This window comes from Lepisosteus oculatus, chromosome 2 (assembly GCF_040954835.1).
Source record: "Lepisosteus oculatus isolate fLepOcu1 chromosome 2, fLepOcu1.hap2, whole genome shotgun sequence".
Taxonomy (NCBI): Eukaryota; Metazoa; Chordata; class Actinopteri; order Semionotiformes; family Lepisosteidae; genus Lepisosteus; species Lepisosteus oculatus.
This window is the reverse complement of record NC_090697.1, coordinates 66,417,699-66,431,364: the sequence shown is the minus strand read 5'-3', so window position 1 is coordinate 66,431,364 and position 13,666 is coordinate 66,417,699. Positions and strand designations below refer to the sequence as shown.

Below are 13,666 nucleotides of genomic sequence, written 5' to 3'. Positions count from 1 at the left end.
ATAGAAAATGATGACAATGTTGGCGCGCCGATGAATGGTAGAATCCTGCCTTAAAAATTCTGCTTAATAAGATGATTGCCCAGTGGATTGGCTGCCTGATTGAAAGATGTTTAGGCCTGATTGATAGGCGCCCTGACCTAGGTCGTCTGAGGTTTGTGGCCGGCTGCATTAGTGTGTGAATGTGCTGGTTGACACTAGCAATGGCAGGACACAAGCTGCACCCGGCACGGGTGTGACAGGTAACACATTTGTGTTTCAATATCAGTGTGAGCGGAAGGGACCAAAAACTGAGGCCTTGCTAATCAATTGTCCCTTTTGTTTCCAAGGGCATTGCTGGCACAGATGTGGCCAAGGAGGCCTCTGATATCATCCTGACCGATGACAACTTCTCCAGCATCGTAAAGGCAGTGATGTGGGGCCGTAATGTCTATGACAGCATCTCCAAATTCCTGCAGTTCCAGCTCACAGTCAATGTGGTCGCTGTCATTGTGGCCTTCACTGGAGCCTGCATCACACAGGTGAGTATATCCACAGTACCTGTTTCCCAGGAGGTACACACTGAAATACATTGATGTTATCACACAGATACACCTGAGGCTTTACAGAGTGTGTCACATAGGTACAGGATATGCACAGTACCTGTCTCCCAGGTACGCACTTAAATACACTTTATCATACAGATCAACCCAAGACTACAGAAAGTATATCACAGAGCTACGGTAAATACACATTAACTTTCTTCCAAGTACACACTGAAATTCACAGACTCTATCACACAGATACACCTGAGACTACAGAGAGTGTATCATACAGGTACAGTAAACACACAGTACCTGTCTCCTAGTGACACTCTGAAATACCTGGGAGAGGCTTAGAAAGTCCAGGGGAAATTGAGCTCAGTATTTACAGCACTCATGCTTCTAACATCAACAAACTCCTGTAATCTTCAGGTAAGGCAAAATCCAGTCATGCCAGAAATTGTGTGGGACTGAGCCATTGTACACTCTGGTGGACGGAATGAGCATTACACATTTGCTTTTGAAACAGCAGTGTAATCAATCCCATTTCGTAATTCTGGATGACGACAACGATGATGATTAGTATTATTATTACAGTAAAATCAGAAATACAGAATAAAAGAGAAATTCACAATTACAAAAACAAAGTAAAAATAAAAACTGCATAGGTTTAAAATTCAGGAATACCAGCTGTGCGCTAAAGGAGTCGGTCAGTTGCTTCTGATGGGTGTTGTTTGTGTTTGTAGCAATTTCTTTACAGTGTATTTATGACACATCAAATAATGAGGTTGTATATTTATGATTTAAAAAGATACAGAAACAATTTTTACTGACTGTGTTGATAGCAATTGTTTAAATAATAAGTCAAAAAATCCAAAAGGCATGTTTATAGGTTATATGTTTTTCCCTTAAACTGAAAGAGTGTGCTTTTGGGCTGAAAAACATCATTTATGACAGACATTCATAAATAATTTACACCCCTCCCACCTAATTGGTAGGTTTAGAAAAGTATTTGCAAATCAAGAAGATTGATGTAAGAGGGCTCAGTATAGCAGCTTCACACAAGTCGTCCTGAGACCAGAGCGAGCCCGAACTCAGTCTACGTGAGATTCCTGAAATGGGAGGGAGCTTTCGTCAGGTCTTGCTTGAAGGGACTTTAGAAAGACTCTGGTTCCATCCTCCTGTCTCTGCCAGGACTCTCCGCTGAAAGCTGTCCAGATGCTGTGGGTCAACCTGATCATGGACACCTTTGCCTCTCTGGCCTTGGCCACCGAACCGCCCACAGAAGCCCTTCTCCTGCGCAAGCCCTACGGCCGCAACAAGCCCCTGATCTCCCGCACCATGATGAAGAACATCCTGGGGCACGGGGTCTACCAGCTCACCATTATCTTCACCTTGCTCTTTGTGGGTACGTGGGAGACAGGCTGAGTCTTGGTCCACACTGACACCAGTGCATGGAACCTCAGACACGTCCCAGAAAGGACAGAGTGAGCAGGTTCTCGTAGGGCGGCTTAGTGTGTCTTTCCAATGGGCTGCTTCATCAGTGACAGATTGTGTGCCTTGAGGCAGCTGGGGTTTGATTCACACGATGGTCTGGACATGTTAGATTCTGTGGAATCATTTTCCACCTGCTTTTCCCTGCTGCGTCTCAGACATGGCCGAGTGGCCTGTATGGGCAAGGTTCAGATTTCAGATTTTTACTCTTTAGCACCACTGAAGAGCAACAGTGAAGCAAGCATGTGGCCCCTTTTACTACTAAGCCACAGCTAATGATTCTGTTTATTTTTATCGATGCCTTACCTCACTAACATGAAAATGTATTAACTCCTATCTCATACTATGTACAATTCTTTACAGTAACGTCCTGGACGTTGCTCTATAATAGATCTAAACTAGATTTTAAACATTTCTGTATTTCTGTGTAACCTCGCCGTTTTACATTACTCTACGCCTAGATAAAAGGCACTGTTGCATGTTTCCATTTATTCTTTGCTTGGAATGGATCATTTCTTTCATTTCTGGTACATGTACACTATAAGAACAAACTTTGCCAGGACATTTCTTTAGAGTTTCAAAATTAATTATGTGTTTATCACCTCCCTACTCACTTCATTTTCCTGTCTTATTCAGCACATACAGTACATGTACATACGCAGCTCTTTTAGGCACATACCTTATGGCTATATAGACATGACACTGAGGTGTAACAACCCAAGCAGTGTCACAGTTCATTCCTACCTTGCGAGTGGACATGCAAGCATGGCTTTTACTGTAGACCGTGCCAAATAACCTAACTTACAAATATACTGTACTTTTGTACAGATTAGGACGGGCTGAGTTCAGATACTTAACAAAAACTCTGTTTTTCAGTGTCATTGGTATCTCTTTTGGATTGTGTGTCTACTGTATGTTTTTATTGCAGTTTAAAAAAAAACACTGCCTACCTATTACATAGGAGACGTCTGGCATAGGAAGAAGTGTCACTATGCTGTGCTTTTTTTCTTTTTTTGCCTGCATCTGGTTGATTTTCTTTGACTGTCTTTTCGACTTTTCACTTGTGCTCAGCTATTTCAGGCAAAATCACACTCAATATCAGGTGTTTGTTTCATTTCCACTTTTAAGTACAGTATATTCCTGCTACAGTAAGAGGAGACAAAGATCCAAAGGCCAGAGTGACCAAAGGTATAATGAGGTTGAATGTTCACTTTCACTAGTTGTGGGGAGAGCACTCATGTTGGGTTTCACAGGTGATTTTCAGTAAACAAACACTCCACCGAGCCTACCTGTTGTGTGCTTGTGGTTTATTTCTCATCTCAGGAGAGAAGATCTTTGACATTGACAGCGGCCGCAACGCGCCCCTCCACTCCCCCCCCTCGGAGCACTACACCATCATCTTCAACACGTTTGTGCTGATGCAGCTCTTCAACGAGATCAATGCCCGCAAAATCCATGGCGAGAGGAATGTGTTTGATGGCATCTTTGGCAACCCTATCTTTTGCAGCATAGTTCTGGGCACATTTGGGGTGCAGGTGAGCTCTGCCTGCCTATATTGCTTTGATGGTCCCATGTTTTTGATGGCTCTAGTATAAACTTCCCCAAGACTGTGGACAGCTGTATGTGTGGATGTTCAGAGATGGAACACAGATTTCCATGTCAAGCTCTTTGAACCATTTCCTACAGTATGTAGGCTTTTGTCTGGAAACCAAGAGTTCTTCATGTCTGGACCATTTAACCACGGTCCTAGAGAGGCACAATGTAGAATCTCAGTTCAATCATTCAATCAGTCAAGTTCTAAACCCTTAAAACACTTTGTTTTGATCAAAGCAGGTATCCAAGAAATTAAGAGACCTCTTGAATTGAAAATACCAATCATTGTACAGCATTCAAAGATCATAGCAGGCCATTCCTGACTTCACTGAAACAATCAACTTGCTAAATTATTCAAAACCTGTTCCTAGTCTTGCTGGACTGTGGCTCTACTGGATCAGGGTTGGCCACCCCTAGACTACAGCTTGTGAGACCTGCAGTGACTCAAACCACTGTATCTGTTAATTATGATTGTTACCCATGTACCATAGGTAACAATGGGTGGATTACAGGAAAGAGCCAGTTCTAATATTTATCATTTCTTATATTCTTATATTTTCTCATTATAAATGAGGAATATTACACTCATGATGACAATAATATTCCTTACTGTGTTTAGTTGTCCTGTTACATTGTGTTTGCTCTCAGTGACTCCTTGTGGTTTTTTATGATCTAATTTGTATGTGCACTTCTCAAAACTGATTAGTGTACTGCACAGGGAAGCAAATTAGTGATGCATTGGGCCGTGTTTCCCTTAATCATTATTGCATTATATAGCCTGGAAATTGCTGATTCAAATCCAGACTCACCCAGTAACTCACAGTGGTCAAGAGCAACTCAGGAGCTACAATGCATAATAAGCCATTTACCCCCTGAATTGAAGGCACCTGTAGGCTGGGAGATTCTTCCCTTATTGTACAGTCGAAAGCCCTGTTTGATGGGCAGCTGCTTGTGATGTCATCATTTAAAGCTGTCAGATTTCTGTTAGCCAGATGAGTGCTAGGCTCTCGGTACAAAGTGATTCAGGTGGCGTTATGGTTTGGAGTGTGTGTGCTTTCTTGATTTCACTCTTACGTTGGGAATTTTCTCAAATAGTAATTGACTCTATCAAATTAACAGAGGAATTGAAAACAATTTGTGGGAAAATGTAGTGGTTTCCCATTAGTTTGTATTAATGACATCTTATGCTAAAGGAAATAAAATACGGTCTGCCCCCAAAACCCTGCTATCAAACAAAGCAACTGGCAAGAATGAACAAGTAAGGAAAACACTGATGCTGTTTCGGTGATCCCTCTGTGTGTCCTGTGTGTCTTGTCTTTCCCCAGATTGTGATCATCCAGTTCGGGGGCAAACCATTCAGCTGCGCCCCTCTCAATGTGGAGCAGTGGCTGTGGTGCCTGTTTGTGGGCGTGGGAGAACTGCTCTGGGGACAGGTGGGTACAGAGGGCGCCAGCTCTGGCAAATATCTGTACACCACCATCACCCTCCCACCTTCTCTTTGCTCTGAATTGCATGGATTTCCTTACCAACGTATGTGTATGAACTACCTGTGAACATGTTTCTAATCCTATGCAGTTCTCATTTCTGCTAAAAACTGTTCTGCAAAACACACTAATTTGAAGTTATGAACGGCAAAATGGATTTGACACAAAGCGGGGGAAGAAAGTAAAGCACCCTAAAAGGCTCTTTTTATTCTCATCCTGCTTAATTTATGTTTGTTTTCCAGTGGGGGGGGTTTAAGCTTTTTCTGGCGGGAGGATGTCTTTGGAAAAGCCCGTCTTAATAAGAGATTCATTTAAATATGACATTGCACTTGAATGTATATGTATTGCAAATTCAGACACCACAAGCTTTTATCCGAATGAACTGTGAAAGATTAGGGAAAGGGTTATGCCAAAGCAGCCTGTAGGAGAGTCAGTCACAAATAGTAAACCTCCTGCCCGGATTGAGTGAGGTCTCCAGCAGTCAACCGCTTGTTAGCCCATCGAGTGCTTTCTGAAACCCGCGGAAACGGGGCTCCACACTTCAGTCACGGCTTGTCCATCTGTCTTCCTTCAAGGTCATTGCCACGGTGCCAACCAGCCATCTCAAATGCCTGAAGGAGGCCGGCCACGGGCCGGGCAAGGACGAGATAACAGACGAGGAGCTCGCGGAGGACGAGGAAGAGATCGATCACGCGGAGAGGGAGCTGCGACGCGGGCAGATCCTGTGGTTCCGTGGGCTCAACCGCATTCAGACTCAGGTACGCCCACCTGCTCGGTGCCAGCTCCCTGCCAGTCTCCCCCCCCCCCAGCCCCCCATGTCTCTCTCCGCCTGACCTCAGCCAAGAGCAGCGCCCTACCTGCCTGCAGGACCGCGCAGACGCTCCTGCTAAACAGTAACAAAGAGCTGGATGTTCCACAATGACGGCCACGTGTGGGGTTACTGATTCTGCCACAGCTTCAGTTGTGGAATCCATCTCCAACACTATCTACATAGTTGTCATTTAAGGCTGCTGGGGTTCCAAGTGGGAGTGGGTTAAAGTGCTTTGGCTGCAAAGGAACAAGTAAAGATGAATTACAAGATGAAGTGGAGAAGCCCAACATTATAATAAGAGGACAGAGTGAGAATGTGTGCCCATTCAAATGAACTCTCACCTTTGATCTTGTGTGCTTTAGAGTATATCCCTGCTACTTTCTCCTCTTTCCTTCACACCCCAAGAAGAATCGACAGCCAAAACATTGTGTTTCTTCTTTCTGCTTCTCAGTGTGAAATCAACCTTTACTTGTTCCTTTATGGCTAATGATGATGATTTTCCAGATTAGTTCTTAATGTAGTCTTGACATAAAAAAATCTTCTTATTTGCAGTTTATTCAAATTACTGTAAATCTGAACCGCAGCCCTGCCCACTGCTGTCTTACCTGGGAAAGGATGCCTGTGGAAATGATCAATTAAAAACCTAGATTGGTAAATCACTTCCTCCACTTGGGACGTTTATTTTTACTCAAAGCAAAGTGTTCAAACTTTAGCTTTCAGAGCAGAGGGTAGGCTTTCAATCTGTTAATGTTCCGATATCTGGTCGCTTCCAGTTGTCAGGATAGACAACATGTGATTATCAAGATGGTTTACCGGTTTCCAAAACAAAACAATATAGTTCCATCCCCGAGGAGCCCTTTATAAGTCCCTGTTTAAAGTTCTAGAATGTCAAGGCTGTCAGAACTACAGTCCGTTCTGTCGATCTGTCACCTTCCTTCCTGTGGAGTGAGTTCCAGATGCCTGCTCTCGGTGACTTTTTTCTGCCATCTACTTCCTCAGTGGATGCAGAAGTGGCCTTGTTTTTGCAGAGCTGTTTGCAAGGGAAATCGACCACTGGTTAAACGCTACCTCTGGAGCTCTGAGCCTGCAGTGCTCAGCAGGCCAGGATGAGCAGACGCAGCAGTTCAAGCGAGGGCAGTGCTGCTGCTGTTAGGGCCGTTGGAGGTCGCAGTATTAATGTGTTGATGAAGGCCGGGCGAAGGGCTGGTCCATGAAAATGAGCAGCAGAAACAAGGCGCATGTAGCGCACCAAAGCACACTGCAGCTTGTTTTGATGTGCCTGAGCTCCATATAAGTTTAAGACCACAAACAGCAGCAGCAGAAGTCATATTAGAAAGAACAGGAATAAGTAGTCCCCTGATCTGAAACTAAGCCCCCTGTTACATTCACCTGTTTCCATGGAAACCATAAATCAAAGGCAGGACGATTGTGACACTGCTCAGGTTCAAAGTGCAAGTGTTTTATTATTATTATTATTATTATTATTATTATTATTATTATTATTATTATTACTGTTTCCATCTAACTGAGAGTTTCATTCTATGGAAGTTCCAACAAGAACAGTATTTTTGTTTTTGAGTCAACTGCAACTAGCATGCCTGATGTTTTTTTCCCTTTCTTCTGCCAAATATCGTTCTGTATTTTTCCATATTCGCTTTATCGGTACTCTTACAATGCATTTTATACTGCGTGTTCCAAAACTTGCCCTTGACAGTTTGGGGATTAGAAGACTCACTTCAGAGGGCACATTGACATGATCCCCACATTTCTGAAGCTAGAATTTCTGCTATGGAAACTGTCCTTTTTGAAATGAAGATCTGTGGAATAACAGGGATTTTTTTTGCCTGTAGTTGTAGCCTTCAGAATCAAGAGTCTGAAAAGCAAGAAAGATTAAATCTTGAACCAAAATTCCGTTTCAGCTCATGTGCAAAAAATGTATTTATTTAAAGTATCATTCATCCATCTTCTAACTACTACTTCAATTCAGGGTCGCGGGGGAGTCAGAGCCTCTCTTGGCAAGCAACAAGCGCAAGGCAGGGTACCCCCTGGACGGGACGCCAGTCCATCGCAGGGCAGACACACAAACACACACATGCCTGGGGCCAATTTTCCCAAAAGCTAGTTAACCTACAAGTATGTTTGATGTGATGTTTCTTTATTAGCCCTATACAATTTCTTGCATTAGGAATTTGTCTTTTCACATACCCCAGCTTTTCTCCATGGAGACACAGACACACAGACAGGGAGAGAAGCTTGGGGTCAGAGCGCAGGGTCTGCCATTGTACGGCGCCCCTGGAGCAGTTGGGGTTAAGGGCCTTGCTCAGGGGCCCAACGGAGTAGGATTCCTCTGCCAGCCGCAGGATTTGAACCGGCAACCTTCCAGTCACAGGCACAGATCCTTAACCACAGAGCCATGTTTTTGGACTGTGGGAGGAAACCGGAGCACCCGAAGGAAACCCACTTGAACACGGGGAGAGCACAGAAACTCCACACAGATACTGTAGCACCCCAGGTCTGGAATCAAACCAAGGGCCCCAACTCTGTGAAGCTAATGCCACTGCTCCACCGTGCCACGCGCAAAAGTATCATCATCAAGTAATTTCGAACAGCAGTGGCATTTCGGGAATATTATCCCATTGTAACCAAATAACCAAAGAATGTGATGGTCTAACTGCGTTGGAACCCTACAATTTCTACATTCTCTGATTTCCAACTACTAGTCTAGGAACTGACCTGGAGGCCACCAAAAAACAGTCACTGATCTACCTCGACTGTGCAATCAACATAATTGGCCAGCTATCTCCCCCTGCTGGAGAAACCCCTTCACAGAATTTAAAAAAAAAGCCACAATCACCCAGGCAAGGGTTATGGCCAGTTCAAGGAATATGTAGGCTCTTTATATTATACATTCTTGTTTGAAATTTGGGATTCACTCATTATTTTGCCACACAAAATGGCAAAGACATGAGACTTGGCCTTACAGCTGTGAGCCCTGTACTACATAGGAGGAGAGAGGACTTGTGTGTGGATGTTCTCCTCCAACACACCCAACTGGCAGAGCCATTTGCTTTTGGCATGCAGCAGGCTGCACAGTACCCTACTGGAGACTGAGGGGAGGAGTGATGAATCTCTCACTGACGTCACTGCAGGCTTGTAGGTGCCTGGCATCTCCCATGAGCCACTGTTACAACAAAAGACAAGAGAGCCCTAGCAAGCTAAGACCTACCAAACTTCAGCTCTGAAAGTGTCTCTTCTAGTTTGTGTTTAACGTGTTCTGAGCAAGCACTCTTACTGATTGAGCCATTCTCGAGATTGTTATTACCTCTTGATAAACTGCAAGGTACCTTTGTATTTCCCTTGTCAAGGTAAACTGTTTTCTTTGAACTGACAGGAGCTCCATTACCATGTCAATTAAGGACTTAAGTGCTTTTATTAACAGTTGCTGGTAATTATTGCTTATGAGGACGATCACTGCATGCATTTTGTCAGTTTTAAAATGGAGGCAATGGTTTAATTATTAGTGGCGTTGACAGTCCTGAATCTGAAAAAAAGCACACAAGCCTGTTAAAACTATGCTGTTTAACACAAAGAAACTATCTGAAGTAGAATAAATTCTTTAAATTATTTTGGCTGCACAGCAAGCTTGACATGCCATAACTCCTGGTATTGGCTTATATACAGGAGCCTGCAACTCATCGAACCTGCTCAGAGTGAGAATCTCATTTCCATATCTTAATCAATACAAGGTCTGCAGATCATGACTTGCTAACATGTTCCTTCAAATCAACATTCTTTTTGTTTCTTTTTATCACCTTCAAGTTTGCTTCTGATGCTCACAGATAGAGTTTGGTACAAGATTTGTGGTCCTCTTAGAACAGTATTTGAGCAGACGGGAAATAGAACATGGGAAATAGCTCTCCAGTAAAGAGGGGGAGATGGTTGGGAGGGATTCTTTACTTCTTTAATCCCTTTTTAGCTCACAAAGTGCTCTTCATGCCTCCTCACAAACCCATCTTTACTGTTAACCTTGCTGAGTATGAAAGTCTTGTGCAGCACAGGACATGTGTCCTTGGCATCGAGGGAGCAAGCTTTTGGAACCCGCAGTAGGTGTGTGACTGCAGTTCTGCACTGCACTAAGACATGTGTCTGTAGCTAACTCTCAGGGAACCAGACAGCTCTTGGTTATGGTTTATAACATGACTTTCCACTTCATTCCTCAGTGCAAAGGAAAACAGAAGTACCCAAAGGCTTGTTGCCCAGTACTATGTCTATGGTGATTTGTGGTTGATGTCTGCCTTGTCCTATACAATATACCCCTCTTCCCCTGACCCTTGACCTTTGACCTTAACCTTTGATAACATGTGGCTTTGACCACCTGGGAAAAACTCACAGTGGGCCATCGCAGTTCCTTCCTCAGTTCCAGTAACCCAAACTGTACTGTATGGGTGAGAATTCCTCATGCGTCTTTGACTGAGGAAATATTAAAAAAGGACACTCTGGAAAAGAACATCTCCAACATTCTTGTGATCGTCACAAGTTAAATAATGGGAGGTATTTTCATCAAAGCCTGTAAACCTGACCAAAAAAAGAAAACCTGCAAAAAAGTGATCAAACCAATTGTACCTGTTTAAGTTTCTGTTATCCTTAGTTTGTAGAGAATACTATTAAAGTAGTCTTGCTAAAAACATCACTACAGTTCACATGTAATGCAGACTTTCATACACAAAGTCTAAGTTGCATTGTCACATCAGGTTGTCCTCTGACTGCCTATTTGGTTCATTCTGTCTGTTCACAATACAAACAGGTAAGAAATCTGTGAGGCCTAGAAACTATTTTGGCCCACTTGAGTTGTAATAATCCCTGTGACAAGCTATCTCTTGGGTAGTTAGTGAAATGGGGCTGAATTAACATCACAGCACTAAACAGCAACTGACATCCTCCAGAACCCTAAAACAGCATGAAATTGTTGTGCATGAAAGCTGGTAAAGTACTTGTTCCTCCAGCTCAGAACTACAAAGTACTGTATGTGTAGTATATACTGTATAGTATCTCAGGCCTTTATAAAATCCCTTGGTCTTGACATTTTAAACACCTCTTTGCTTTATAAACACAATATCTTGTGATATTACTAAGCTTTGCTTTGGTTCTCTTGGTGCTTCTTGAATGTCTGAAATGCGTTGCTTTAGAGACTGAAGTCCTTGGTTTATCCCAAGTGCAGTATATGCAGTGTTTTCTACACGATAGTGTCCTCAGCACCATTAACCCTGCCACCTGCATCAAGCTCTTGGCTTTTCACTGATGTTTAGCTATGGCTTCAGCAGAGCAGGATGTTCCACATAGAGGAGGAACACTGATTTTTAGCAAGTGGCAGGCAAGGAGGCATTGTATGGCCAAGGGCTCCCAGACCTCCAGGGAGAGACAAAATACTTCTGACACAGGCAGGGAGCACTTCTGGCAAAACTAAGCTGGTCTGAGATGCAGAAAACCGAAAACTGATGTATTGAGGTTCAGTGCATTAGGCAGACCCTGTTACTCTAGAAGTCTGAGAAAGACACCAAAACAAAGTGGTGTATCATGGAAACCAGGAGCAATGGATTTAGCTACATCCTGGTAGAACTGTATAGGTCTCCTTAAATCTGTAGGTGCCCTAGTCCTCTGCAGGAGGGTTAAATTGGCTCAAGGTAAACCATAATTGCACTAATCTAGCCCTTTCTGTGGTATTGTGCTGTTGATTTAAAAGAGACCAGCCAACCTGCTGGGAAGTTGCTCTTGAGGAATAACCATACAGAAGGGAGTCCCACCCACCAGCCCAGGAAGCCCTGCTGAGCTCACTCACTGTAAGACCATTAGTACCAGCAGCAGGGCTTGAACATCAGGCAGGGGTGATTGGTGCTGGCCGAGTAATGCCAGTGCCTTGATTTGTGGATAAACGCTGAGGGCTTCAGTCTCTAACCTCTTGTGCTTGAGTGCCAAACATCTGATGCCAAGGAAAATTTTCTCAGAGGCAGTAAGTGGGCAAGATGGCGTTGGGGTGGGGGTGGGGGGATGTTATTAATTTAAACAGATCTGCCTCTCCTCTGGCTGCACTGGTTACAGCCTTTGCCAAACGTCTAACCCTTTTCCCATGCTTCTAGAGAACTGGAACTGTTGTAGCAAAAGCAAACAGCTCAGAGTTGGTCAATGGAAGAAATACAGATTCCTGTGCCATTCATACCGTCTCCTTATTTGTAACATGCTTCATTTGCTTGATTTGGTTTCTGACTTTCCTTATAATACGTAAAATGATTTTTGAGTTGCTCTTTTTTTCGAGCCTGCATGGTGAGCTATGAGCAACTAACCAGGAGTCTGAAACAGGAAAGCATTGCATGACCACTGCATACATACACATGTACAGTACTGTATGTATGCCTGTATACATACATGCATTTCATGGAGGGACCTTTTCTAATATCTGTTCCTTTAGATTCCAGCTTTGTGTTTATTTCATTCTCTGGTTCAGGCTCTGACATCCAACACTGGTAGAAAGTCCATGTCTGGCCCATCTTCTTTGGGAATATGCTTTAGTAAACAGTTTACTCCTAAACATCATTTTCATAGCGTAGTCAGACATCTTCATTTGGGTTCAATGTTTTTTTTTAAATAAAATTATTACCTGGTGGTAATAATTAAGAGAGACAAATGCAGAAAGAACTAGACAATATTATCCCAGGAAGGGAGTAAGATTAATGACTCCTGCAACTAATTTCTTTCTTAAAGAGAATTATTACACAATTAATATCAGTGTTGGAGACATTTGATAAATGAAGGAAATAGGTAGGCAATCACATGAAATAATATCCAATTATACAGATATTTATACTGGAGAAGACGGATATCGAATATAGCACCCAACTATATTCTCGGGTCACCAAAGGAAACAACATCCACTATCTAGCTTACAATTGGGCCCAAATGTCATCACTAATTAACCTTAACTCACTAATTGTTTTCTGATGTCATGTTGTTTAGAAATATTCAAAGTCAAATTCTATGAACAGCTTGAAATCACAGTTTCTCATGTGCTGAAAAATAACAAATTCGACAAAGCAAATGGTAGTTCAGTTGGGATCAGTAAAGTAACGGAGAATCCACCAAAATAAACCATAAAGTAATGGACACTGCCCACGCCAATCCTATAAAAGTGGCCATTTTAAAGAAATGTCACTCTTTTTATAAGCTACATATCTGATTAACAGACAAAATAGTGTTATGATTCAGAGCAAATGTCCAGTACCTACTGTCTTAAACCAAGTTATATATTTGTTTGGTGCAGCTTATGATCAGATAAATTAATTATGTAATTAATTGAGATGCTTATGTGAGAACAACAGTCAAAAGAACCTCCAGCTATCCCTACAGGAGGCATGTCTCACAGCCTTGTTTTAAAGGGGGAACTGTGTTTTGTCTCAACCCAGGTCAAAAAGAGCAATCTGAACTAAAAATCCGGAATAAGGTCATGAAATGTAAGAGCTATATTTTAGGCCATCTCAGAAATCTGTGATAATCTGGGCTGTTGGACCCCATGCGGTTATAATTCCTTTTGTTCTTTGGATCCAGACTCCTGGTTAGAGAAGGTACAGTAGATTCCAGCTTTAACAGGCGACTGCGGTATGAAGTTCTTTCGCTACCTTTCGAAAAGTCCTTCCTCTTATATTCTCCTCCCACAATCTCTTCCTTCCTGAAGTCAAACAGAGCTCTGCTTAAATGCAGAGGACAGATGAAGTTCT

At 42.9% G+C, this 13,666-nt stretch overlaps 1 protein-coding gene across 6 annotated transcripts in view; it reads left to right on the top strand.

Annotated features, from left to right (window-relative positions):
* Nucleotides 1-13,666, top strand: part of atp2b3b (ATPase plasma membrane Ca2+ transporting 3b) — a 135,112-nt gene that overhangs the window by 105,801 nt on the left and 15,645 nt on the right. For all 6 annotated transcript variants that reach the window (XM_015342800.2, XM_015342792.2, XM_015342810.2 and 3 more), the window contains 5 exons: nucleotides 327-518; nucleotides 1,713-1,926; nucleotides 3,336-3,547; nucleotides 4,931-5,038; nucleotides 5,665-5,847. In XM_015342800.2, coding sequence (XP_015198286.1) covers nucleotides 327-518; nucleotides 1,713-1,926; nucleotides 3,336-3,547; nucleotides 4,931-5,038; nucleotides 5,665-5,847 — 909 coding nt within the window. The remainder of the gene's footprint in view (nucleotides 1-326; nucleotides 519-1,712; nucleotides 1,927-3,335; nucleotides 3,548-4,930; nucleotides 5,039-5,664; nucleotides 5,848-13,666) is intronic.